Source organism: Gobius niger (assembly GCF_951799975.1).
Source record: "Gobius niger genome assembly, chromosome: 11".
Taxonomy (NCBI): domain Eukaryota; kingdom Metazoa; phylum Chordata; class Actinopteri; order Gobiiformes; family Gobiidae; genus Gobius; species Gobius niger.
Genome location: NC_136862.1, coordinates 16,394,677 through 16,417,818, shown reverse-complemented (window position 1 = coordinate 16,417,818; position 23,142 = coordinate 16,394,677). Strand labels below are relative to the sequence as shown.

The 23,142-nt window shown below is 39.8% G+C and overlaps 3 protein-coding genes across 3 annotated transcripts; 1 reads left to right on the top strand and 2 right to left on the bottom strand.

Annotated features, from left to right (window-relative positions):
• Nucleotides 1-941: 941 nt before the first annotated feature.
• scn4bb (sodium channel, voltage-gated, type IV, beta b) lies at nt 942-4,071 on the bottom strand. Its single transcript, XM_079566967.1, has 5 exons — nt 4,047-4,071; nt 3,034-3,197; nt 2,735-2,954; nt 1,306-1,435; nt 942-1,205 (listed from the first exon to the last, which is right to left on the bottom strand). Exons 2-5 carry the CDS (start codon nt 3,169-3,171, stop codon nt 1,109-1,111), a joined length of 585 nt encoding a protein of 194 aa, XP_079423093.1. The 5' UTR covers nt 3,172-3,197; nt 4,047-4,071; the 3' UTR covers nt 942-1,108.
• A 2,722-nt stretch (nt 4,072-6,793) lies between these two features.
• mpzl2b (myelin protein zero-like 2b) lies at nt 6,794-12,002 on the bottom strand. The gene is made up of 5 exons (XM_079566237.1): nt 11,566-12,002; nt 10,088-10,257; nt 8,976-9,186; nt 8,195-8,363; nt 6,794-7,238 (listed from the first exon to the last, which is right to left on the bottom strand). The coding sequence occupies exons 1-5, from the start codon at nt 11,621-11,623 to the stop codon at nt 7,049-7,051; spliced, it is 798 nt and encodes a 265-aa protein (XP_079422363.1). The 5' UTR covers nt 11,624-12,002; the 3' UTR covers nt 6,794-7,048.
• Nucleotides 12,003-12,704: 702 nt separating this feature from the next.
• Nucleotides 12,705-15,201, top strand: pafah1b2 (platelet-activating factor acetylhydrolase 1b, catalytic subunit 2). The gene is made up of 6 exons (XM_079565804.1): nt 12,705-12,866; nt 13,129-13,207; nt 13,980-14,069; nt 14,218-14,334; nt 14,437-14,559; nt 14,677-15,201. The coding sequence occupies exons 2-6, from the start codon at nt 13,130-13,132 to the stop codon at nt 14,953-14,955; spliced, it is 687 nt and encodes a 228-aa protein (XP_079421930.1). The 5' UTR covers nt 12,705-12,866; nt 13,129; the 3' UTR covers nt 14,956-15,201.
• The last annotated feature ends 7,941 nt before the right edge of the window (nt 15,202-23,142 follow it).

Here is a 23,142-nt window from a genome sequence, read left to right as displayed (position 1 = left end):
GAGGTAATGTTAACAGACATTCATAGTCTAAGATGTGCAACATCTGCTACAGTTTCCAATGTGCGCATAACACAAGTTAAATCAAGGAATCACTGTCACAATCTGTTAAACAAAGGCTGCATTAAAAGCATTCATTTTCCCGTTTTAAAACTTATCCACAGCTCTCTCTCACTTTACCGGGCGCCCATGTGATGAAGCTCCCAAAGGTGCAATAAAGAGCCAGAGTGAGTATTGGTTGTGACAGTTTGCTTTGTGTTTGAGGCAAACCGTACAACATCAGTAGATGGTTATGTATGGCCTTGGTTAACAATGATGACTTCTTGGTTTTGATGGAATATACAAAAGCTGCAGCTAAAGCTAGCACTACTAGTGTCATGTATCACTCGCTTTCCTCTTTTAATGCACAATGTCTAACTTTGGCCAGAGGCGCTGCACATGCATTAAATTAATTGGTGTCATCCTAAAAGCAGCATCGTCTGGATGTTTTATCAGAACAGTGGGTAATTCTATTGCTACTGTGCACTTTTCCTTTACAGATACCTTTGTTTATTTCTACATTTGGTTTTAACTATTTTTGGTTAGTAAGTATTAATAGGCCGGGGATTTAAAAAAGAAGAAGAAAGAAAACAGGTTATATACGTAAGAACTGGCGCTATTCTTTTTAAAGCTAATTGACATATTTTAAGGGCCTTCAGTACATGTTAATGTTCAGCCCAGCAATAATAAAATAAATATTTTCTTTCTTAAGCATAAACTTGTCAAGGCTCCTGTACACAAAAAAAATATGGGTTAATAAATAAATGCCTATTGTCTCAAGATATGATTACCTTTTTAAGTACGTTTATGATTCTAGACAAAGTCTTGAGTAATCATGAAGAGTTTACCAGTGTAATTTTGCAATAAGAGGCATTACTTGCACTTTTTTTCAATATTGTCAAAGCTTTTTGTTTATATATAAAAAGGCCACAGCCAGGCACGTTTTTCAGATCCCAGATCAGATCCCCATGTCTGTTTTTGCGTAGCATGTGAGCATTATATAAATATGCAAAAAAGGTCCAGAGTTGTAAGCACTTGTATGATCATACATACTGTACATACATGCACTTTCTCATTTCTTTTTTGGTGTTGGCTTTGAGTCAGCTTTGGATCCTGAGAGGCCATTTTCTGTGTTGTCAATCCCTGATGAAGTTACAAGGCACTCCTTACTGCAGAAAGAGAGAAAGTCAGTTTCACTGCACCTTTATTCAACCAGAAAAGCACAAGAATGAAAGAAATGGTCTTTTATTTAAAAAAAAGAAATCTTACTTTTTCTCCTCAAGTTTGGCAAGAACAAAGAGCGTGAAATTCTTGATCAACATGAAGCCCATTAACAGTGCAATAGCTCCACCGACACATGAGGCGATGATGATGGTTAAGGTTTTGTCCACAACCTTCACTGCAGAAAAACAATTAAAACAAAAATAAACATGAACAAAGCAAAGACACGGGTTGGTTATGTCTTTTATCTAAGGGCAAACAATATTTACATGGTGTTTAAGCTTCTATTAAATGGTAAATGGTTCTACCTTCATTAGGCCCAAAGTGCTTTATTACAGTAAGGAACCACTCACCCATTCATTCTCTCACTCATTCACCAATGTATGTAGACACTGGAGGCAAGGTGGGGGCAGTGTCTTGCCCAAGGACACAACAACAGTGTGCATCTTCACGAGCCCCCCCAGACTTCTGTCCAGAGGCGCCCGGAGGTCCCCAATAAATTGTTTCAAGAAACCAAAATATCAAAAAACCAATCATTTCTGAGAACAGCTATATACCATATCACTAAAATAACGCTATGAATCAGAAGTATTATCACAGCAGCAGTGGGAAGGTCCGATCAGAGTGGGATTTGGTCCAAGATCTAAATGGTGCACTATGTGGTGTGAGAATGAGTCATTTTTCATTGCGTCATTACATCAAACCATAAGAAAATATGCCCTTTAACCGAACTATACCAGGACAAAAGTTGAGCCGGATCTAATCTAAACTAGGGAAAGACCAGTCTAAAATAAGGCTAAACAACATCCAACAAAAAAGAGGACAAACACAAAAGTTATACTATAAATAGACCTGCACAGGATTCTGAAGTCCTGAAGCAGCTGACATACCACCAGTGACACCCGGCCGTACCATAGTTTGAGAAAAACTGGATTTAACTAACTGTTATGATCTGGGGTTACTGTAGTTGCTCAGGTCTAGGTTCAGCTGACGATCTGAACATCTGGAATGACCAGGTTATTCCATCAATGGATTTCATCTTTCCTTATGACTCGGGTTTATTCAGTGAGATAACAATGGCAGGATTTAGGGGGCTCACATTGAGAAACAGTGGCTAAGGGAGCATGAGACATCATTTTCTCACATGGATTGGCCACCACAGAGTTGGGATGTGCTGGAGCAGGCTTTGTGCTGTGGTTCCATCATCAGTGCAACATTTTGGTGAAAAATTAATGCTTCACTGGATCTATTGACTTTGCAGAGGCTTATTGAAACAACAGAGGAGCTTATCACCACCACTGAGTGAGTGAGAGAGAGTAAATGAATAATGGTCCACAGTAGCACAAAATTCAAGCCATAACTAAGTGAAAGACATGTTTTTTAATGATGAATTGGTTTAATTGGTTCTACTTGATTTTGGGGGATCTGCTTTTAATTTCACCTGTATTTGTGTGAATAAGTATGTACTGCCACTTACACTCTTCCACCACATAGAGACTAAAAATGGCACTGTGATTCTTCCCCTTTTCCTTTGGGTTAACTCCATAGCAGGTGTACTGTCCGGCGTCCTCAAACGTAATGTTCCAGAGCATGATGGAGATGTTGTTTTCACGATTCATCCCTATAAAAGTCACTCGGTCTCTGTATATGGCTACATTGGGCAGCACACCTTCAGTGGCGATCGTTGAATCACACACCTGCAACACAAACAGTCGTCTAAGTCACACCCAGGATCAAAAATCATTTGGAGCAAAACAGCCACAACAAAAGAATCACCTTCTGCATCGTGCCGCTTTCATTGAAACTCCAGCTGAAATAAAGGTTTTTAATGCCAATGCAGCTGAAGTATGTACAAGGCAACATGACAGTGCTGCCGTTGACTGCCTCCAGAAAAGGTATTTTGCCAACGTTCATCTCTAGGGCCTGGATAGACCACAACCCTAGTTCACAGGAAACAACAGGAATAATTATGTGGCCACAATGATAATTTATGATAGAATGATGCCTTGTTAATGTTACATGTTGATTAAACCTATACATAAAGCATCAGAGACTTTTCTATTCATGCGATCCCCATGTGTAACATGCTGTAACAAAGTCACTGCAATGACATTTGTGTAAATTGTACAAGGAGAAATGCGCTGTGATACTGTAACCATACACCAGGAAGTGCAGAGGGCACCAGGAAGTCACTGTAGAATGAAGGAATTCAGTGGCTTAGGTTGACCAAGCAAATCCAAATGCCTGCCTGCATCTCGAACACAGTGGTGTATCCTTTGTGAAGTTATGGTGTGTAACTGTCAAGGTCATGCAGCAGAGCAGCAGTGCATCAAATCTGCCTTGGTTTTAACACTTTGTTACACAAAGGTTAGCACAATGCATAAAGCCTCAACTATGACATGTTCAGATTGAGTTATGATGGCACTGCAGATGGTAAAATAGATCAGGTTGTTATTGTTGTAGTGCCATCACACAAAGAGCTCAATTTATCTAAGTGAGGCACCAAACAGGGTCTATTTTCATCGACTTATATGTGACAACTTTAAAAAACTATGTATGAATGTAGTCTAATACTGGCCCTATAAGATGAGCAGCCTTCACAGCTACATTCAGATTTTAGAGACCAACATATTGCTTTTGCAACAGTATATTAGAAGATGGGTTGGCCCATTACAACATCGTTGTACTGTAATATGCTGATGTCTAATATAATATCTAACATATCTAGCATCTAATATCTTACATCTAATATAGCTAATACAGTATATAACAGCATGGTAATACATTACCAAACAGTGCAGACAGGATGACACTGACTGCCCCAGTCCACCGGACCTCCATGGTGGCCAAACCAGCTCCAGAGCAGGTGTGAGATCCAGTCCGAGATGGAGCAGTCGGACTATAAGCTCAACTTTAAATTCCTGCGGCGCTGTTGGATGCGTGGCCCCAATGTTGCACCTTTAGTAAACCGCCTGTCACAATAGAGAAGCTTTGGATGAAACACCGCTCTTCCCTTTGGGCTCAAAAGAGGAATCTGAAAACCCCTGGCACCATCACTGACAGTTCACACAGTGCACTTACCCCTGTCTCCAGCAGTAACACGTCAAAGGGCTGCAGTGAAACCAGCCTGGATCGGACAGCACTGAAGAGCCAAACGCTTACTGTGCACCGTCAGGGTTCACTCAAGGAGAGTACAGCGGGCAGCACTTTCACTGCAGAGACAGCCACAATGCAGCTCTGGCCTGGCTCAGTGTCAAGTGGAGAGAATGGAGCAAAAACAGAGCACAAAGGAAAATAAAGAGCTGTAGAGGAAAAGACAATAAAAACACTGCAGAATGAACTGTATTACAAATCTCTACCGTTTCCTGTTCGTCCCTCCGGCTCATCTCTCAACTTTTTCCCCGTCCTCTCTTCTGGCTGAGTGCCACCTTTGCTCTCTCCCCTCCCTCACCTGGACCATTCATTCGCTCTAACTCTGGGCACCCTCCCCCTGTTGTCCCGCTGGCAGGGGGTGTAAATGCAGACTCATGCACTCTTCCCAACGTTATCTGTGAAGATCAAGAAAAAGTTCTGCAGTGCAGCTGGAGTTGGTAGCTGGGCACAAACGGGATTCATTCATAAATACACTCAAACCACTGACTCCTGCCTATAGAGGGCATGGACTTACATCATTTTCATTCTTAACAGAACCTTTAAAGGGTGTGAGTTTCAAAACAAAAAATAGTGTAACAATACATACCCTGTATTTCTTTATGTTATTTAACGCAAAGTCTCTGCTTCCTTTCTTTCAATGTAAAAACAATTCAATAGCACTGCACTGTACATATGATTCATGTACATATGATTCATTGCTTCAAAGATCAAGCTGTCATCTCTATCATAAAGAACAGTGTGTGAATCCTTGTACTGATGCAGCACCAAGAATGCGCACGCATCATTTTCCTCAAAGGGACGGCTCCTTTTCCCATAACATCATCTGCCTATAGTGCCTTGTGTCGGCAGTATTCACTGCAGGACATTAGAGGGGAACTGCTTATACAAGACCCTCCAGACTGGATAAGTGAATTTAGCTGCTGACCTAAGTTACATCTGGTGATTTAATGGTATCATTGTACCAATTATGCCTCCAATTTTCATCCGCTATTGCAAACTTCAGATCAATTGTCTGCTCATCCTCATAATGAAAGTGAGTTAAATACAATAGTCTATAAAAGGTTTCAATGACAACAAGGAAGTTGCTATGTGATATTTAGTCCTAATGATATCAAGGATATGTGAGTCACAGATGTTTCCTGTCTGTGAACATGTCATTGTGTAGACAGTGCAACAACGGGACTGCATTATTTCTGGTTAGCCTCTATGGGTTTCCCTATTCATCTTAATATGTGTCGATGGAAGCCAAAAGCACTTACAATGCTGCTTTCTTACATCCTGAGTTCTTACAAAGGGATAGCACTGGTTGGTCTGCTCTGTGCTATGGGCCATCACTTCACTCTCCAGGCCCCTCCACTGTAGTATCAATGCAGCAGCAGTGGGAAGTCTTCCAAAACTGCAATAACAAAAAAAAAACAAAAAACAGCATTATACTGCAGGACGACAGGGTGCCCCTCTATAGTGAAGTGAAAGTTTCTAACTTTCTAACTCACAGAGCATCCATCGTATCCCTTTCTTCTTGTGTAAATCAGTCACTTTTAGCTGCAACTGCAGTGTGTGACTTACATGCCCGCGGCATCTGCTGTCATCTGCTGCTACTGCAGCAAGACACAAGGACACTCGACTTGGCTCTAATCTGGGCCAACTCTAGAGCTGCCCCATAGCAAACAATGCTACGGATTGGTTCAAGGCATTAAAGTTACAATAAAACTAGATCTAGTCTAATACTTAAAACCATCAGTTCCCCTCTGATGCTTTTCTTTCTCCTCTTGCTCACGAGCTCAAATCTATTTATTTGACGTCACTGAAGACAGAACCTGAAGAGACTTGTTGTTTGACACGCCTTATTCTGGTTCCAAATTCATGTTTCCACATGCCCTATCTTTCAGTTTTGTGAGCAAGCTGCAAATACTTCAGTTAGCTTGAACAATACTTGCTGTAGAGGGGGTCAATAAAAAACCACTAGAGGGAGCACTTTGCCGTTTTTATCAAACATAAACTTATCTTTATCATAAAGAACACATCTATTTGTGGCTATTTAGAGAATGTTTCTTGCAGTCGTATGAAGACTTATGTACCAGTTTGTGACCAACCATACCACAGTCAATGTATATGCCGTATTAAATCCCCAAAATGTACAATGTCACAAAAGAAGTGAATCAAAAACAGTTTATTGCAAAGCAGAGATGCAATTAGCAGAAAGGCAAATGTGTAAACTCATCTATTAACAATATATACAGTGCAGAGTACAAAAGATAGTACAAGTTGCAGCATGTTTTCATATCCAGCAATGTTTAAACAGGCGAGGCAAGGCCTATTCTTGAATGGCATAACAACAATATAAACACTGATTTATTTTCTTTCGTTTTTGGGGGGGGGGGGGACGTGTCTGAGCTGGGACTTGAACCCATGACGCTGAGGTAGGGACAGTCCTGCTCCATGTAAATGGCCGCAGTCTGAACCAGTCAACTACCAGCCGAGCTACAGTGAAGTGGTTTTGCAGAAAAAGCAGCTGCTGTCACAGTAAACTACAAATGTCTCACCCAAATATTATTTACATTTGAACATTTGACATCATTCAGCTGTGTGCATTGGTCATTTAAACGACTGAAAGTCTAGGAACAAAAATGAGACTATGTTACTCATCATCACCACCACCATCGTCATCATCGTCATCATCATCATCGTCATCATCATCATCGTCATCCTCCTCTTCATCCTCCTCCTCTTCGTCATCTCCACTGCTCTCCTCAAACTCCTCATCGTCGGAGCTCTCTGCCTCCTTCTTCTTTGACACAATGTACAGATGAGCGGCCTCCTCTGGTTTACTAATGTCCCAGTGCAGTCACACAGAGGCACACACAGTGAGACGGTATATGATACAAAGGCAAAAATAAAACAACTCTCAGGATGTGCAGCTTGAAATGAACCCCTCTTTTCCAAAGTTCAGTAGTTAAGGTAAAGTTCACTCCTGTTCATCATAGCTGGATGAGCCCAAACCTTGAACTACATTCAGACTTCAGGAATTAATCATTTTTGTTTGAAGGGAATTTTAAAATGAGACCTCAAGACATTTCAATCGAAAAATTGTAGTTAATTAGTTGTAGTCTGAATGTACCATTTTAGGAAACAGGAGAAAGAAAAACAATTCATCACAGCACAATCAGTGCATAATGTTTAGCCAGAAGAATATTACATCAGTTTTCACGTTGAGACATTTTTTGATTAGATTGCAATCATCAGAAAATGTCTTATTACATTTATAATATCAACAGAAGATTATGCTGTGTAAGTTGTGCTTAACACTGTATTAGTGATGCAGCATTAGATAGAAACATTCAAAAACATTCACCCATATGTACAACATATTTTTTTTACGAGCAGTAAGTTGCTCTAAACAAGGGGTCACCAACCCTATGTCTGTGGCTCTGAGGCGCTCGCTTTCTACAAATAAAATTATTTACTTTTTACAAATCAGATTTCTTTGTTTCTTCTGTTTTTATGACTCACAATTTGTGAGTTTTGTGTAAAAATTAATTTGTGACATGATCTGGTTAATATCCTACAGTGAAACAGTGCAAGTCTTTTCAGATGTTGGTTGAACTAGAGCCAAAGGGTAACTTGATGCCTCGGCTCTCAAAAGGTTGGTGACTCCTGCAATAAACACATAATGGTTGGAAATAGAAAGATTAGGCCTTCTTTCTCTCAGTAGCCTTTTATGCACCAGAGCACACCCCTCGCCACCTTCAGCCTGCACCCATCCCGCTCCAGCAGCAGGTCTCACCACGCTGTGGGGTCCTTCCATTGATCCTCCGGGACGTGCATTTCAATGTCTCTGTCCATTCGCCTTTTCCTGCACAGTTTCACTGATACAACGATGCCAAGTATGATCAGGATCAGAACTATCCCGGCCCCCACAGCTAATGCCAGCATGCTGATCTCAGAGATGGACACTAGAGCACAAACAGAGCAACGATGCGAATCAGTGCGGTCAGGTAAAGAAGCAACATGTACATCTGTGAGTGTTTACTGAGCAGTGGCTCATCGGTATCCATGACTGCTTCCTCCCTAGTTATCCCTTCTTTCTGCTTACAGAGCTCTTGCATTCAGTGTGTGTAGCACTTGTATACGAGTGAGCCACATGTTCATTAGTCTGCCAAAGGGCAGCTATGAATACACAGGTTTCTTTACATCATTGGTGTCAGTACTTCCTTTGGGTACTTGATCAAACCTTTAAGTTCAAAGGATGTTTGTAGCTGAATGTGACCAATTTAATGAGAATTTGTGGAGATGCAAAGACACTCTGAGTTTCGACAAAGCAGTGACACTTTTTTTTTGGAGTACATTCATTATTGTTATCATTATTATTGCTATGCTGTTTGGACCAGGAATACTTTGACCTCTTGGGAGTTCCCTTTTAGCATGTTTGGAGAGTACAGAATCTAAATGCCATTTCTCATACGTACAGTAAAAAAGTAAGCTAAGGGAGTATCTTATTGAGAAGGGAGCATACTCATGCTTCTGCAAAGTGTTAGTCAGGGATAAGGGCTGAACTGTGTCCAGACCTTTGTTCACCACTTTGAGGGTAATCTCTCCGTTGCGTCCGTGCACGTCTGGCCTGTTGCGGACCTGGCAGATGTAGGTGCCGTTGAAGGTTGGGGGCACATCCTGCAGCGTGATGGAGGCATCTTTTCTCGGGATGTCGCCAGACCAAACAACATGGCCTTTGAATCGCCCTTGATCAGGAGGAAATGGCTCCTTATCATAGTAAAACACCTGACACAGACCACAAAGAATTACTCACTCATTACTCATTTCAGCAAACAAGAGCAAATAAATATATCATTGCACTTTTCTTTCTGGTATGATAATGTCAAGAGAAAAGGTCAGACAGTGGGTTATCAACCTAACAATTAGAGCTTTTGGTCACAGTGGAACAAACAATAAAAATCTCCTCATGGATAGTTTATGTTCTGAAATGCAGGTGAATCTTGCATTAATTTAACACTTCATAATTCCTTCTCTCAGTGTTGGGCAGGTTTAAAATTTGCACATGTACTGACTTTTCAGTGTCTGTATTTTGAGCAATCTACGACTTGTACTGCATGTTTTCATATGGCACTGACTACATTGCCAAACAAAAAAGTATCCAAAAAAGGTCATTTCGCTGGATGTCCTTTAGCTTTGATTACAGCACACTTTCACTGTGGCATTGTTTCAATAAGCTTCTGAAATGTCAAATGCTCCAGTGTTGCATTTTTTACCAAGATCTTGTACTGATGAAGAGTGCGACCACTGTGTAAAGCCTTCCACAGCACATCCCAAAGACTCTCAGTGGGTTAATCTGGATCTGGACTCTGTGGCCTAACATGTGTAACATGATGTCTCATGCTCCCTGAACCATTCTTTCACAATGTGAGCCTGATCTTGGATCTTGGAATATGCCCATGCCATCAGGGAAGAAGAAATCCATTGATGGAATAACCTGGTCATTCAGGATGTTCAGGTTGTCCGCTGATCTCATTCTTTGGGCTCATAGTGTTGCTGAATCTAGGCCTGACCAACGGCAGCGACGCCAGATTAGAACAGTTAGTTAAATCCAGGTTGCGACTTTTCTTTTGGTAAGGCAGTGTAGTCTATTTCTATATTGTAGATGTTGAAACAGTTTTTAACTCACTGATTCATCAGGACCAGGCAATAGGGGGCGGAAGTTCCAGGACACAGTGACGGTTTGGAGTGAGACTGGGGAGGTGGAGCTGAATGTGCACTTCAGTTTCACATGTGTCCCATTGATCGCTTCCACCTCACTCTGAGTGAAGATTTCAATACAATCGACTAATCGGACCCCTGTTGAAAACAAAATAAACATCAGAACGTGTTAGGCTTGGTGTTGGTAACATGAGAATATTACTGTTGTTAACATAGATGGTTCACTAAGTTGAATTTCTGCATTCCATTAAAAAAAAAAAGCCTGGGAATCACTGATTAACTTTGCTCCCAACACTGACATGTTATCTCTACTGAGGAGCTTATCAGCAACACAGCAAATGTAGCCAGTATAGTTGGTCTATTCGAGAATCACAGTCTCCACTGAGAGAAAGGCTCAAATAAAAAAGAATTAAAATAAGAAAAGGAATAATAAAAAACACATAATCATGCAGTCCTTTAGAACAGGAAAGCTCACCTCACTTCATCCCACTTCAAGTGCTTGCCTGTTTTAACAACTGTTGCATTTAATTTTTTTGGGTTATTTTTTACTGCCTGCAAACTTTAAAACAGTCCTTGAAGAATAGAAGAAACAGTTCAAGGTTGTTGCTTTTCCATTGTTATTATTATTATTAAAGACCATGGGCAGCATTATAATGGATTTTCAAAAAGTTTACTACTACTTTCTGGAAGGGAAACGTGCAGGTTGTAATACGCACTTATCACGAAGCAAAATACTAAATTTTTCGGTCCTCAGGCCGAGGACAGAACAGTTTTCTGCCATATGTGCAGCAGCCATTTGCTGCACAATAACTTTGCGCAAAGTACCTTTTGTTACATATAAAATTAGTAAGCCATAATTCTAGAGTACCCCAACCTCGGGGAACCTGCCAATATTTTACAAAGTGACCAACTAAACTCAAATTATTCAGTATTTAGTGTTGTGTTAAAGAAGGCCAAAATATGCTCAAACTGAAACCTCTTATTGAAAAAAAAAACATTGTAATCAACTTTTCTTTGAAAGTTAAATAGCAATTCCACTCACTTCTTTATTATTTCTTTTTATCTGAGATTATTCCAGGTATCCCCAGCTAAGTGTTCAAGTACCCCCAGGGGTCCCCATACCCCTGGTTGGGAAACACTGGTCTAGGGTAAATAACATATGAGTTCGTTATTTTCTTATTGGTCAACTGCATAGGCAGATTACCAAATAACAATAAACTCTGCTCAAGCAAGCAACCATGACTGTCGAGTACGTGTTAATAGATTACTTGAGTAAACTCGAGCCTGAACAGGCAGCTGCACAGTCAGTGGACGAGGCATGAGGTGAGACTATGACTATGTCAACTTTTCCACCTGTTTAAATACACTTTAGGGAGCGCATTAACATAGAGCGCAGTGTTCGTGTAAAAACTCTGGATCACTGAATTCAGGAAGCTGTGAACTCACCTGGCACAGCGAGCCCTCCCAAGAGAAGCAGCCATATCCGAAACACAGGACAAAACATTTATGCTGCTGCCTATGTGGCGTCCTCACGTCTGTAAAGGTCCGTCATGTAAAACATCCAGCAGAATTCATGGACACAAATGTCACCGTGGCTTGTCCGAAAGAAAGTAGGAAGAAAGGGGTTAAAAGTGGTTTTGTGGTGGAGGTGGAGAAAAACTGAGTCACAGGACGCACACACCTTTGGCAGAGAGACGCTGTTGGGCGGCGTCTCCCTCTCAGTGCTGGTTCTTGCATAACCCGTTCACCTGTCTACTCCACCGGGCCATTCAGCAACAACAAGTGTACCATCGAAACTATTGGCTGCATGTCGTGGCCGCGTCATACAAATAAAAGAGGGTGGCTGTGTGGGCCTGTTTTGGAGAAGAAACCACAAGTCAGAAGTGACAGCACACGCTCGTTGTTAGAACCAAGGAGACAAAAACACAGAATGGCTCTATCTAGTGGCAAAAGAGAAAACACGAGTATCTATGGTTTAATGTATGTTTATTTATTTATTTATTTGTGCGTTTACATGCTATATCACGTTTTTTGAATAGGCCTGTGAGACCACTTAAACACAAGTACAGACCAGACGGCAAAGCAATAAAAAAAAAAAAAAAAGAGGCAGCCTGTCGGTCACTTGACTGAAAAGATAAGTCTGCTACTAATTATTGTTAGTATGATTATTATGATTAATATTTTGTTTATCATTATTATTATTATTATTATTATTATTATTATTATTATTATTTTATTATTATTTTTATTATTTTTATTATTATTATCATCATTATTATTATTATTATTATTATTATTATTATTAATTATTATTATTATTATTATTATTATTATTATGACATAAACCCATGAGCCATTGCGGTAATTTTGTATCTCGTCAGCCCTGCGTTTGTTTTGTCAGGGGAATGAAGACTCATGTTATTTTATGTGTTGATTATCACGCCATTATTACATTGTCTGTATATAACATAATGTTTTGTATAATCACCGCACTAGTAAGATACATTCTACAACGACACGTTTAATCTAAAAATGAACCTACAAGAGTAAAATAAGGGCATGAAGCTCCATGTGATTTCTGTGCTCCATGTTGGCCTCTAGCGGCGGGACGGCGTACTGCTGCATGATGATCTCTGCTTGACACGCCTTTTGTTGTCTCGCCCCTCTGCCATCTGAAGTGTGTCAACTACAAACGATTTACTATAAAAACAACGATAAAAAGTGAAGACAGAGCAGCACGCGAACAGGTAGACATCCCCGCATACAGGTTTAGCTTTCACGGCCTGATAAGAAGCCCGGGCGTATCAAAGAGGTGCAGTGATTAGCATGCAAGCTAACCGGCTAAATTCCGAAATACTCAATCATTTGTGCATGAAACTATAATGGCTACGGCTGCTACGACTGGTTTTGCATTCCTGTTCCCTGCACATTACACGGAATAGCTTACACCATGCTTGTAATACTGTAATATCGCTGGTGCAGGTGGACTTCATATTATGTCTGTTGTAGGATGAGTGGTGATGCGAATCCAGCGTCGGTACCGAAGCCCATGGAGGATGTGCAGGGGGATGATCGATGGATGTCGCAGGTTGGTGAATATGATCACGGTGTATGAGTTTATAACAAGCTGTTCTTGTAGCACACATCGATTAAATAACATTGTCCTGAAGATCAGTTGTCAAATTTGACCCAATTTGACCCCAATTTCTACAACAGTCAATAGAACAAAATAGAGTTCGGGAAATTTCTCAGTTACCATGGAGATCGGCCATATTTGCAGCTGTTATCATACATAGCATTGACTATCATTAGCTAAAAACAGTATAAAAAGTGGAGAAAAAGAGTTAGAGTCACTACTGGTGGTAAATACATCTAACTCACTGTGGTGTCCAAGTGTTTTAATGTGAACAATAACTCCATTAGTTTGCAATTGCTGCTAGTCCCATAATGCTTAGCGATATGACATCACATTCCCGAACTCTATATCCTTGCCCTAATATTTTCTATGTTCTATTCTAAATGTAATTATAAATGTAAAGTGTTCTCCTTCCTGCCTCAAGTCTCACTCTCTTGTTTAGGAGACTCATGGGTCAATGCTCGGTTAATCCTGCAAAGCTAATAAACTGTTACAGTCTGCTTAACTCAGATGGTGCACCAGACGTTCTTATGAGTTAGGCTTAGAGACAAGCTTATGAGTATTATCCTATTGCCAAGATTTGCACGACTTACAACACAACGTTACCTTTGATGGTGTGGTTTGATTCACACCTTTGCTTTCATTATTAGCTCAAATTGTCTTGTTTTTGGTAAACACAGCTCTTGTTGCAGTGCATAATTTGCTTTGTTGTTTTGTTTTACAGCACACACGATTTGTTCAGGAGTGTAAGGATGCAGAACCAGATGTGCTGTTTGTGGGTGATTCAATGGTTCAGTTAATGCAACAATATGATGTAAGTTAACATATTGCATTGTTATACAGTTCCGCCCCATACATGTGTCGTAGATTTAACATTTAACATGAAAAATATACTTTTGTAACTGTCTCTTGAACCATTAACCAGACAGAGACTTACAGTAAATGCACATCTTGATACACAGATTTGGAGGGAGCTGTTCTCCCCTCTTCATGCTCTTAGCTTTGGGATTGGAGGAGACACGACCTGCAATGTGCTGTGGAGGCTGCAGAATGGAGAGCTGGAGAACATAAGACCAAAGGTGACATGTTGTTCATTTATATGTGTATCTCTAATGTACTGCAAATATATCGGGGGCAGCTTTAGCTTTTTTGAATTAATATGAATGTCTGGACATGTTCAGGTGGTTGTGCTGTGGGTAGGAACCAACAATCATGAGCACACAGCGGAGCAAGTTGCAGGAGGAGTTCTGGCCATTGCACAACTTCTTGCATCTCGTCTAGCCAAAGCTAAAATTATTGTACTGGTGAGTAAAACACATTTTCTGTTAATTGTTTAGTCAGTGGCACATGCTGTGTTCATTATGTGGATGATTATAGCTGAGACTGAACTGTGTAACCCTATATTCTTATGTCATCTCCAGGGTCTGCTGCCACGAGGGGAGCGTCCCAATCCCCTGAGGGCGAAGAATGCTGCTGTTAATACTTTTTTGCGCTCATGGCTGCAGCAAATACCCCAGGCTCAGTTCCTTGACGTCAGTGCAGAGCTGGTCCACTCAGACGGGACCATCAGCATACAACACATGTTCGACTTCCTCCATCTAACACCGCCAGGCTACCGCATCGTAGCAAAGCCCCTGCTTGAACTTCTACTGCAGATCTTAGAGGAAACGCCTGAGGAGAGAAGGGCCTCACTGGTTTAACACCAGAAAAATACATTTATCCAGAGGCATGTCTTCAACGATAGGCAACGAGAGGCATGCTCCTGGGACAGTCCTATAGATGACGGAGGAGAAAGGAGTGTGTGGGATCAAATTTATGAGTGGAGGGTTCAGCATGGAGAGGGGGAGAGACACACAGTGTAGGTAGATACTGTAATCATAAAACATTTTGCAACACAATGATCAACCACATATAATGGTTCATTGAACAGTTCATACTGTACATTTTAAAATATAGTTCATCATGATATTATTCACGCCTTTTTTTTTACATGTTATTTAAATGTGTTCAGGAATTAACATTATTGCACATTGGCAAAATGCTTCTACACACTGCCAGCCAAGGACACAAATATGTGTTAAAGCATGTGGCTCATTTTTATAATCAGCACTTAATGAACCCTTTCAAAGTCTATATGAATTTTAATGTTTCTTAACTGCGCATTTAACTTGGTCTCCTGCGGCCATCAGCACCAATTAAGTAACTGTAAATGGCAAACAATATCAAATTTACAACATAATTTTCAGTAGATTTTGATTTGACTCATGCAGACTCTCTCCCTCTCCTCAAAATAATGGTATTTTCAAGCAGAAGCACTTCTTAATTGTAATTTCTTAATTTGTTGTCCCACTCCTTGTGCTTTTTAGTTAACTGTTGACCTACCCCACTGCTGGACATTTCTTCTTGGTATTGTTACCCTAAATATATCTGAAGTAGCATTTCTGTACTGAACATGGCCATAGTTATTGCTACTCTAAAGGATGCCATGTATGAGCTTGTCCTGTTGCTGCTTAATGGGAAAACGCAAACTGTAGCCTCATCAAGTATCCACTTACCTAAGTTACTGCTGTCTTAATCTCTGCACCTGGTGTGCTATGTTAATAGTGTATATGTGTGTGTGCCTTATATGTTCCTGGGACATTTGTGTACAGTCTGTGGATGTGAAAATGCTGAAGGTTTACATTGGTCTGAATGGCTGTTAATAGCTTAATTGTCTCGTCATGAAAATCAAGCATTCCATAATAAATGATTTACCTACACACACCATAGTATTTTTGTCAAAATAATGTAGCATTATAAATGGAGCCTGTTCTGGCAGCATACTCATAATACAGAGGGTTTTACAACACCGTTTGTATTTTTAGTCTATTTCATTGACTATCATTAGCTAAAAGCAGTATAAAAAGTGGAGAAAAAGAGTTAGAGTCACTACTGGTGGTAAATACATCTAACTCACTGTGGTGTCCAAGTGTTTTAATGTGAACAATAACTCCATTAGTTTGCAATTGCTGCTTGTCCCATAATGCTTAGCGATATGACATCACATTCCCGAACTCTATATCCTTGCCCTAATATTTTCTATGTTCTATTCTAAATGTAATTATAAATGTAAAGTGTTATTCCTTCCTTATTTCAGTGGTTCTCAAACAATGGTCCAAGGAGGGAAAAAAGACCAACATTTTGTTAACTGATAATTTGAGGAAGACCTATTCTGATAAGGTATCCCAAGTTCCAAGATTTCTTTATTTATTTGACATGACAAGGGCAGTGAATCAATAAAAGTCAATATAAAACAAAGTTCCATAAGTGAGGACCACCCAAAATGTCCTCACTTTCCAAAAATGTCCTCACTCTGTTGGTTAAAAACTCAAACTGTTCCTCACAATGTCCTATGTTTGTAATGCTACCTTAGGATACTCATAGACATAATGTATCACCCAGAGACCCTAACCCTAACCTTAATCCTAACCCTAACCCTAATTTTTAGCTCAAATCTCACCTTAACCCTAAAACCACATCTTGACCCTCAACCCAAAAATGTCCTCACTTTCACACACACACGCACGCACGCACCTGAGTTCAGGAGGTTCAATGAAACGGGGAGTTCTTACACCAGGCCATAGTGAGTGGGAGTGGAAGACATAGGAGGGGTCAGAAATAATTTTCCTGGTTTGCTCTGGAACAGTGGTTCCCAACCTTTATAGTCTCGTGTACTGTATGAGTCCTTCCTTTATGTGAGAAACCCCTACTTCGAGGAGCTTTCCAATATTATTACTTAACTCAAACATTTTTCACTGGCGAAAATAATTAAAACTTTCCTTTCAAATTAGTATTAAAATCTACTTAGTTTCACTTTCTTTTTTAATCTGAACTAATTCCAAGTATGCTATGTGCTTAAGTACCCTCAGGGGTCCCCGTAGCCCTGGTTGGGAAACACTGTTCCCGAAGATTATCTCCTGCATTTAATATTCTCTCACTCACCACCAGATGGAGCCATATCATGAAAATTGTTACCAATAAGGATCATTGTGTCCCTCCATTAGGGTTTCCCTTGTAGCTCAAGGTGTTGTATTTTTTTGGCAGAATATTATGAATTGCTCCTGCACATTAGGGGCATTTATTTAGCATTCAGAAAAATGACTTTTACAGTGTGTCAAAGTCAAAGGTTTATGCTGACTTAACAAACCTGATGTAGCTTTTCCCTGTTGTACATGACATACATTATTATAGTAATACTCAATCTGATCAACGTCTTCCTATTCCTACTTTGCCTGTACGCACATGTGAGACAGTAATATTTTGACCTTATTTGTTGCAGGCATCACATGAACTGTTCTCTTTAAAGGCCAAGGTCATGGCACCTGATTCAGATGTTGTCCTTTAAGCCACATGCCTCATCCATCTTTATTTATACACTGATCAATAACCAATATTTTAGTCACACGTCAAGCACTGCCGTGTTTAGTGACTTCTTTTCTGTAAAAACAAAAATATACAGCCAATTTGATAATGATTATTTTTTGATCCACGGAGAGTTTAAAGGATTTTAGTCAGTACAAATAAATGCAGAAGATGCACTTTTCACTGGTATTCATCTTTGCAGATAAATAATTTCTGAAAACTCCAAGCCATAACACATTGACATCACTGTAAAACACGCATGGTCATAGTATATGCATTTATATGATATTACTCTGTGAACCTAGGACTTGTTTAGGCCCTAAAACATCTCTGAAACATTATATCCCACAATGCAATGTTTGGTTTTATGAACCTGTACGATCGTCTGTGGTAATGCACTGCCAAATGTGATGAATGGGACAACACGCTCTTTGGTATTGCCCCGATGCATCATGACCTATAGTAGTAATGAGGTTTATATTGTGTCCACTGTAAGAAAGCAGCTCACCCCATGCTCCAAGTACTCAGAATGTGAACTAAGGCCCCTATTATACATGATTGGCACTTATACTTTTTATTGTGTTGTTCATTTTCTTAATACAAAAATATAGATATCCGAGCATCTTGAGATTAATTTCCTATATTGAAATGACAAGTAACAAAGGCTACTTGGATGTAGGCGAACTGTTTCTTGTATGGCCATGTTTGTCATGCCTTATGAACGTGACCTTTAGTTATGCAGTAATGTCAAAGCAGAAGTTGTTCTGGGGGGATGAAATCGAAAGCAGATCAAGGAAATTCCCCCTAAACAAGTTTGATCGGACGAAGCGCAATATTATGTTCCATTGCAGATGTGTTTGTAGTGATTGTGACATAATGTGTTGTTAATTGAAGAGCGCAGTACGACTGTTTACCGCTAGAGGGGGGCTGTGAGCTCTTTTATTTTTTTTTAATTAAGTGAGCTCTGTTTTATGTTATTATTAGCAGTGTGTGCAAAATTACGTGCAATGTAAGTACATTTTCCTCAGAATATATGTCATTTCTATTGTCGGTCCACTTTTTAGTCATCTTCTTGTTTAGAGGCCTAAAGTGTGGTGTCATTGAGGCCTCATCTCCGAATCCCTGATAAAAGGGTCTCATGCATGTACTGTGTAGCTCCCTCCTCCGTCATTCATACTCATGACTCATGCGCCTGCTCACAGTAACATATTGAGACTCGGCTTGGTAATCCGTCCAGGGGGTGCATTCAACATGGCATCCGTGTTCAGACCCTACGCTCCCCACTGCTGTCACAAGTGTGTTTTACAAAGTGCTCTGAATCCCTGTGATCACCATTTTACTTGAATTTAGGCTCTACTGACCTTTGACTTTCTTTGAGTCCACTACTGTCATCAAAATTCTGTATGACTCATTGATTCGAGGGTCGCAGTACTTCTTGATAATGATCTGCCCTGAATCGAATAAAGCAGGTCCTGGGTCGGGGTCAGTCTGTCCTATTTATTTCTCCCTCCCTACACCATAGCAGTTCTTGACACCAGCTTCTCTTGAAGGTGACTGGTGACCTTGGGCTGGTATTGGCATTTTGTTTCAGTAAAGCACAGATTGGTCTCAACTTCAGTCGATGACATAGCCTTAACCATGATTCCCTTTTTTGTTTTTTTGTTTTTTAAACCCCCAAATCATTTCATCTTTCTCTTCAACAGCTCCTTTTTGGTTATCTTACTTAACCTTTTGACCCTTTAAGACGGAGTCTTTAAAGGGGCTAGATGCAAGTTGGTCATTTTATACTCACTACTGCCACCTCAGGTATTACGCGTATCTGCAGCTTCTATATTAAGCTCGAGCATGATGGCTCATTCTATACATTAGGACATTGTTTGTGTGTCTAGTCTTTTGTGTTATTTGTCTAAATTGTTTGTCTTGTCAATGTCCCTTGTCTTATATGTAATAAAGAAAAAGCGTTGTATGTAAATTGAAGGGGAATGTACATTTTGGTTTTCTTTCCCCTCCCCCTATTGTATAGGGGACAATGTTTTCTCTTGTTTACGTGGATGGAAGACCAGTTGTCTGTTTGCCCTGCCATTGTGCTAGTTTTTTAATTGCATAATAAAAACAATTTAAAAAAAAAAAAAGAAAAAAAAAAGGACATTGCTGGAGCATGTAGGGGGAGGAAAATACCTAATTTTAACATTTTTAAACTCCGTGTAGTCCCTATGAGTCTTTGCTCATCATCTTTATTAAAAGAAAATCAATTGTGTTATTTTTTACACTTTAAAAGATCACATTTTATGTTAGTTGCTGAAGCTGTTTGAAATAGCCACTGAAAAAGCCTTTTTAAAAAACAAAACAGTTTGTAATCTTCACAATTAATTGTAAGTTAATTGAAAGTAACACTTCAACCTAAAACTGTTGTGTTCAGTTGACAAGTTTTTCACATGTTGAACTCTCCCCCACATTGGAATTAAAACAGTAATAGCAGGCACTGTGAAGGTTTCTTGTTTCCTGAGATACTGCAGTGTTTTAAAGACTATTGTTTGAGACTGAATCAGGGTCTTTACAGAAATGGGTGAGAGGTTTCTTCCACTGTGTCACTCTGCAGCCATAACAGCTTTTAATATGTGGCTTTTCCCCTTTATTACAGATTTGCACAGTTTCTGTCAACAAGGTTGTTTCTTTATGAAATTAAACAGTTATGTTTTCTTAGGCCCTTCTGGTGGACATGGGGCTCCAGGATTGTAGAAAAGGCCCAGTTAACTTTTGCCAATCTTTATATTATTTATTTCATTAGGATTTTGGCCTGTGGGCTTTATTTGATTAGCCAGCAGATGATTATTCTATATTTTCCAAAACACTACTTCAGCAACCTTGTGTATTTCAATGTCCCTTTAACATCCCTGGACCCACAGTGAATCATGTCAGTAATTCCACATTTTAATGACTAAAACCTTGACAGAAGTGACAGAATATCTCACGTATCAAGGTCATGTAACCACACAGTGCAAATTATATTACACAACAAAGATAAATGTGTGAAATGGGATATGTGTGATATTGTCTCTGACACTGTACGACAAGAATACCGTCTTATCTAGATAGATATCCGAGCCGCTTTTATCTCCGTGGCAATTTTTACTCACATGACAGCACATTGGCTCTCGCTTCATAAAATGCACTGGCAATTTCAAAGATTTAAAGGCACTTTTTGTGTCCACACGATTTTACAATTATCATTCTGTATCATTCATTCATATTGCGCACCCTGTCCAGTTCTTATGGGGAACAAGCACTGGGACTGTCATTCATATTACTTCATTACAAGCAATTTAGATTCACCAATTGGTCTGCACCTGCATGTCTTTTGAAGGATGCCATGGGGAGAACCTTAATGGCAAATGGAGGGGGCTTATGGGGATTGATCCCACAGTCCTCTTGCTGTTAGGCAGAATAGCTTACCATTCTAACTATAGAAACAACATGTCCATATAAAAACAATTTCTGACATTTGTGAAACAGAACAGTCGCTTTTAATTATTTTTAGGAATAGATCTGCTTTGGATGAAGACAGGACAGGAACTACAAATAGACCTCGTCCTTCCAGGATCACCTAGCTCAAGATTCAAAGACTAAACTAAACTGAGTCCAAAAAGAATCTGAGATAGACCTAAATTTTTACAAAATTATATCCAAGGTGTGAACCAAATTCTCTACTGAGAATAAATTGATCGTAAAATTGCAGATGACCCTGATGAGCCCAAGTACAGTGGAAGGAAAAAGTAAGAATTCTTACATTTCTGCCACACAATAAAATGTGGTCTGATCTTTATCAAAATCATAAGAATGAGTAAACAGTGTCTGCTTAAATTAATGCCACCCAAACATTTACATTTCATCATATTTTTATTGGCCATAATATGTAAACAGTCACAGGACAGGGACAAATAAGTGAGTACACCCCCTGAATCTCGCTAAACTGCAGCAGTTTTGTAAAGAGGAATGGTCCAAGATTCATCCTGATTGTTGTGCACGTCTAATCTGCAACTACAGGAAACGTCTGGATGAAGTTATTACTGCTAAAACAGCTATTTAATACAATGGATCACTTACTTAGTCCACGCTGTCGTGAATGTCTCAGGTTTTTCTGCAAAATATGTAAATAAACTTGTGAATAAATTTTTCCATTGATGATAGCAAGTTGTCCAGAGGCAGAAAGCACCCCACACCATGATTCTCACTGCACCATACTTCACAGTGTGGATGGGGTTTTGATGTTGGTGTGTTCCTCCTAAACTATTCAACTTTGTGAAAGAGCACTTGGATGCTCCACTGCACTACCGGCAAAATATTCTATGGATTGATGAAACCAAAGTTGAATAGTTCAGCTGCACTAAACTACTCCCAACACAGACAAACATATTCATGCACAAATATGTCACCAAGACCATAAATAATCAATGCAGCTCCAAATGAAGGCATTAATGTGGTGTGCAGATGCTCTGAGCTTAGAGAGAGCCAGCACATAAGTGCATGTGTTAAAATAAATATTGGTGTTGAATTAAGAAACACCTTTTAGCAATAAGAAGTACTGAGCACTGTAAGAATCATGTCGTGATGTCGGCGTCAATAATGAAATCCTCAGTGCATTATAGCTGAGTCCTCTCTCTGACAGAAAGTGTGGAGACTTCAGTGACAGGAGCGGACAGTTGACTGAGGTCACAGAACAGGCAACACTGCAAATGAACTCTTATTCATAGTAATTATTATTTCATCCATTCTTTCTGTAGTACTTTATCAAACTTGACCCTAGAACAGTCTCTTTTGACATCTTCCTGTTGTGAAATCTTCATCAGGTTAGGTAAAAGAGAAAGCGTGTTTGGTACTACTTTGTTTGAAAGTAGTTACAACATGAGAACTGTGATCAATTTACTTGTCTTGTCCATGAAAAACTGCAGTGCAACTGTAAAAGACCCAGTGGCAGAGTTGGGATGGCCAGGGAGGCACTGGCAAGGGTAGGGTGGCTGCTTGGGCATTCTGGGTGGGATTGCTCCTGGGATGGTTAGTCCTATTCCAGGGAGACAGGGCCACCACGGCCACTTCTTTACCCAATGTAGGGTCATTTTTAATATTTTTGTGTATTGAGCAGAGCAGATTTTCTCTTTGTAAAATACATAGAAAGGTAATTTTGCCAGGTCGGTCAAACTAATTACTGACCAATTTCTCTTCTAAAAATCATGAACAATTTGCAGTGTAATTCTGAGTTTAATATTGTATCTATAGTTTATTGCATGGTTAGTGAAAAGGTTCACAGATGACTGTACTATGACGAGATGTTGCAGAGGAGTGTGCATTTATATGAAAAGCTTGAGATGTTTGAGAGGCAAAGGTTGCAGGCTGTGATTTACAGCTCACAAATGTTTTATTTCCCCCTACTACACAGTCATTAGCATGTTGCCTCAAAGTCATGCTTTTGCAAAGCCACAAACATTTTC

Bases quoted from the DNA above. Each gene is read 5' to 3' on its own strand.
- scn4bb (XM_079566967.1), bottom strand. From the start codon at position 3,171: ATGAACGTTGGCAAAATACCTTTTCTGGAGGCAGTCAACGGCAGCACT. The intron at 1,436-2,734 runs GTAAGTGGCAGT...GTTTTTCTGCAG, and splicing joins TCTCTATGTGGTGGAAGAGT to TGAAGGTTGTGGACAAAACC. The intron at 1,206-1,305 runs GTAAGATTTCTT...CTCTTTCTGCAG, and splicing joins GCCAAACTTGAGGAGAAAAA to TAAGGAGTGCCTTGTAACTT.
- mpzl2b (XM_079566237.1), bottom strand. From the start codon at position 11,623: ATGTTTTGTCCTGTGTTTCGGATATGGCTGCTTCTCTTGGGAGGGCTC. The intron at 10,258-11,565 runs GTGAGTTCACAG...TGTTTTCAACAG, and splicing joins GGGAGGGCTCGCTGTGCCAG to GGGTCCGATTAGTCGATTGT. The intron at 7,239-8,194 runs GTGAGACCTGCT...CTGGGACATTAG, and splicing joins TGGAAGGACCCCACAGCGTG to TAAACCAGAGGAGGCCGCTC.
- pafah1b2 (XM_079565804.1), top strand. From the start codon at position 13,130: ATGAGTGGTGATGCGAATCCAGCGTCGGTACCGAAGCCCATGGAGGAT. The intron at 13,208-13,979 runs GTTGGTGAATAT...TTTGTTTTACAG, and splicing joins ATGATCGATGGATGTCGCAG to CACACACGATTTGTTCAGGA. The intron at 14,070-14,217 runs GTAAGTTAACAT...CTTGATACACAG, and splicing joins AGTTAATGCAACAATATGAT to ATTTGGAGGGAGCTGTTCTC.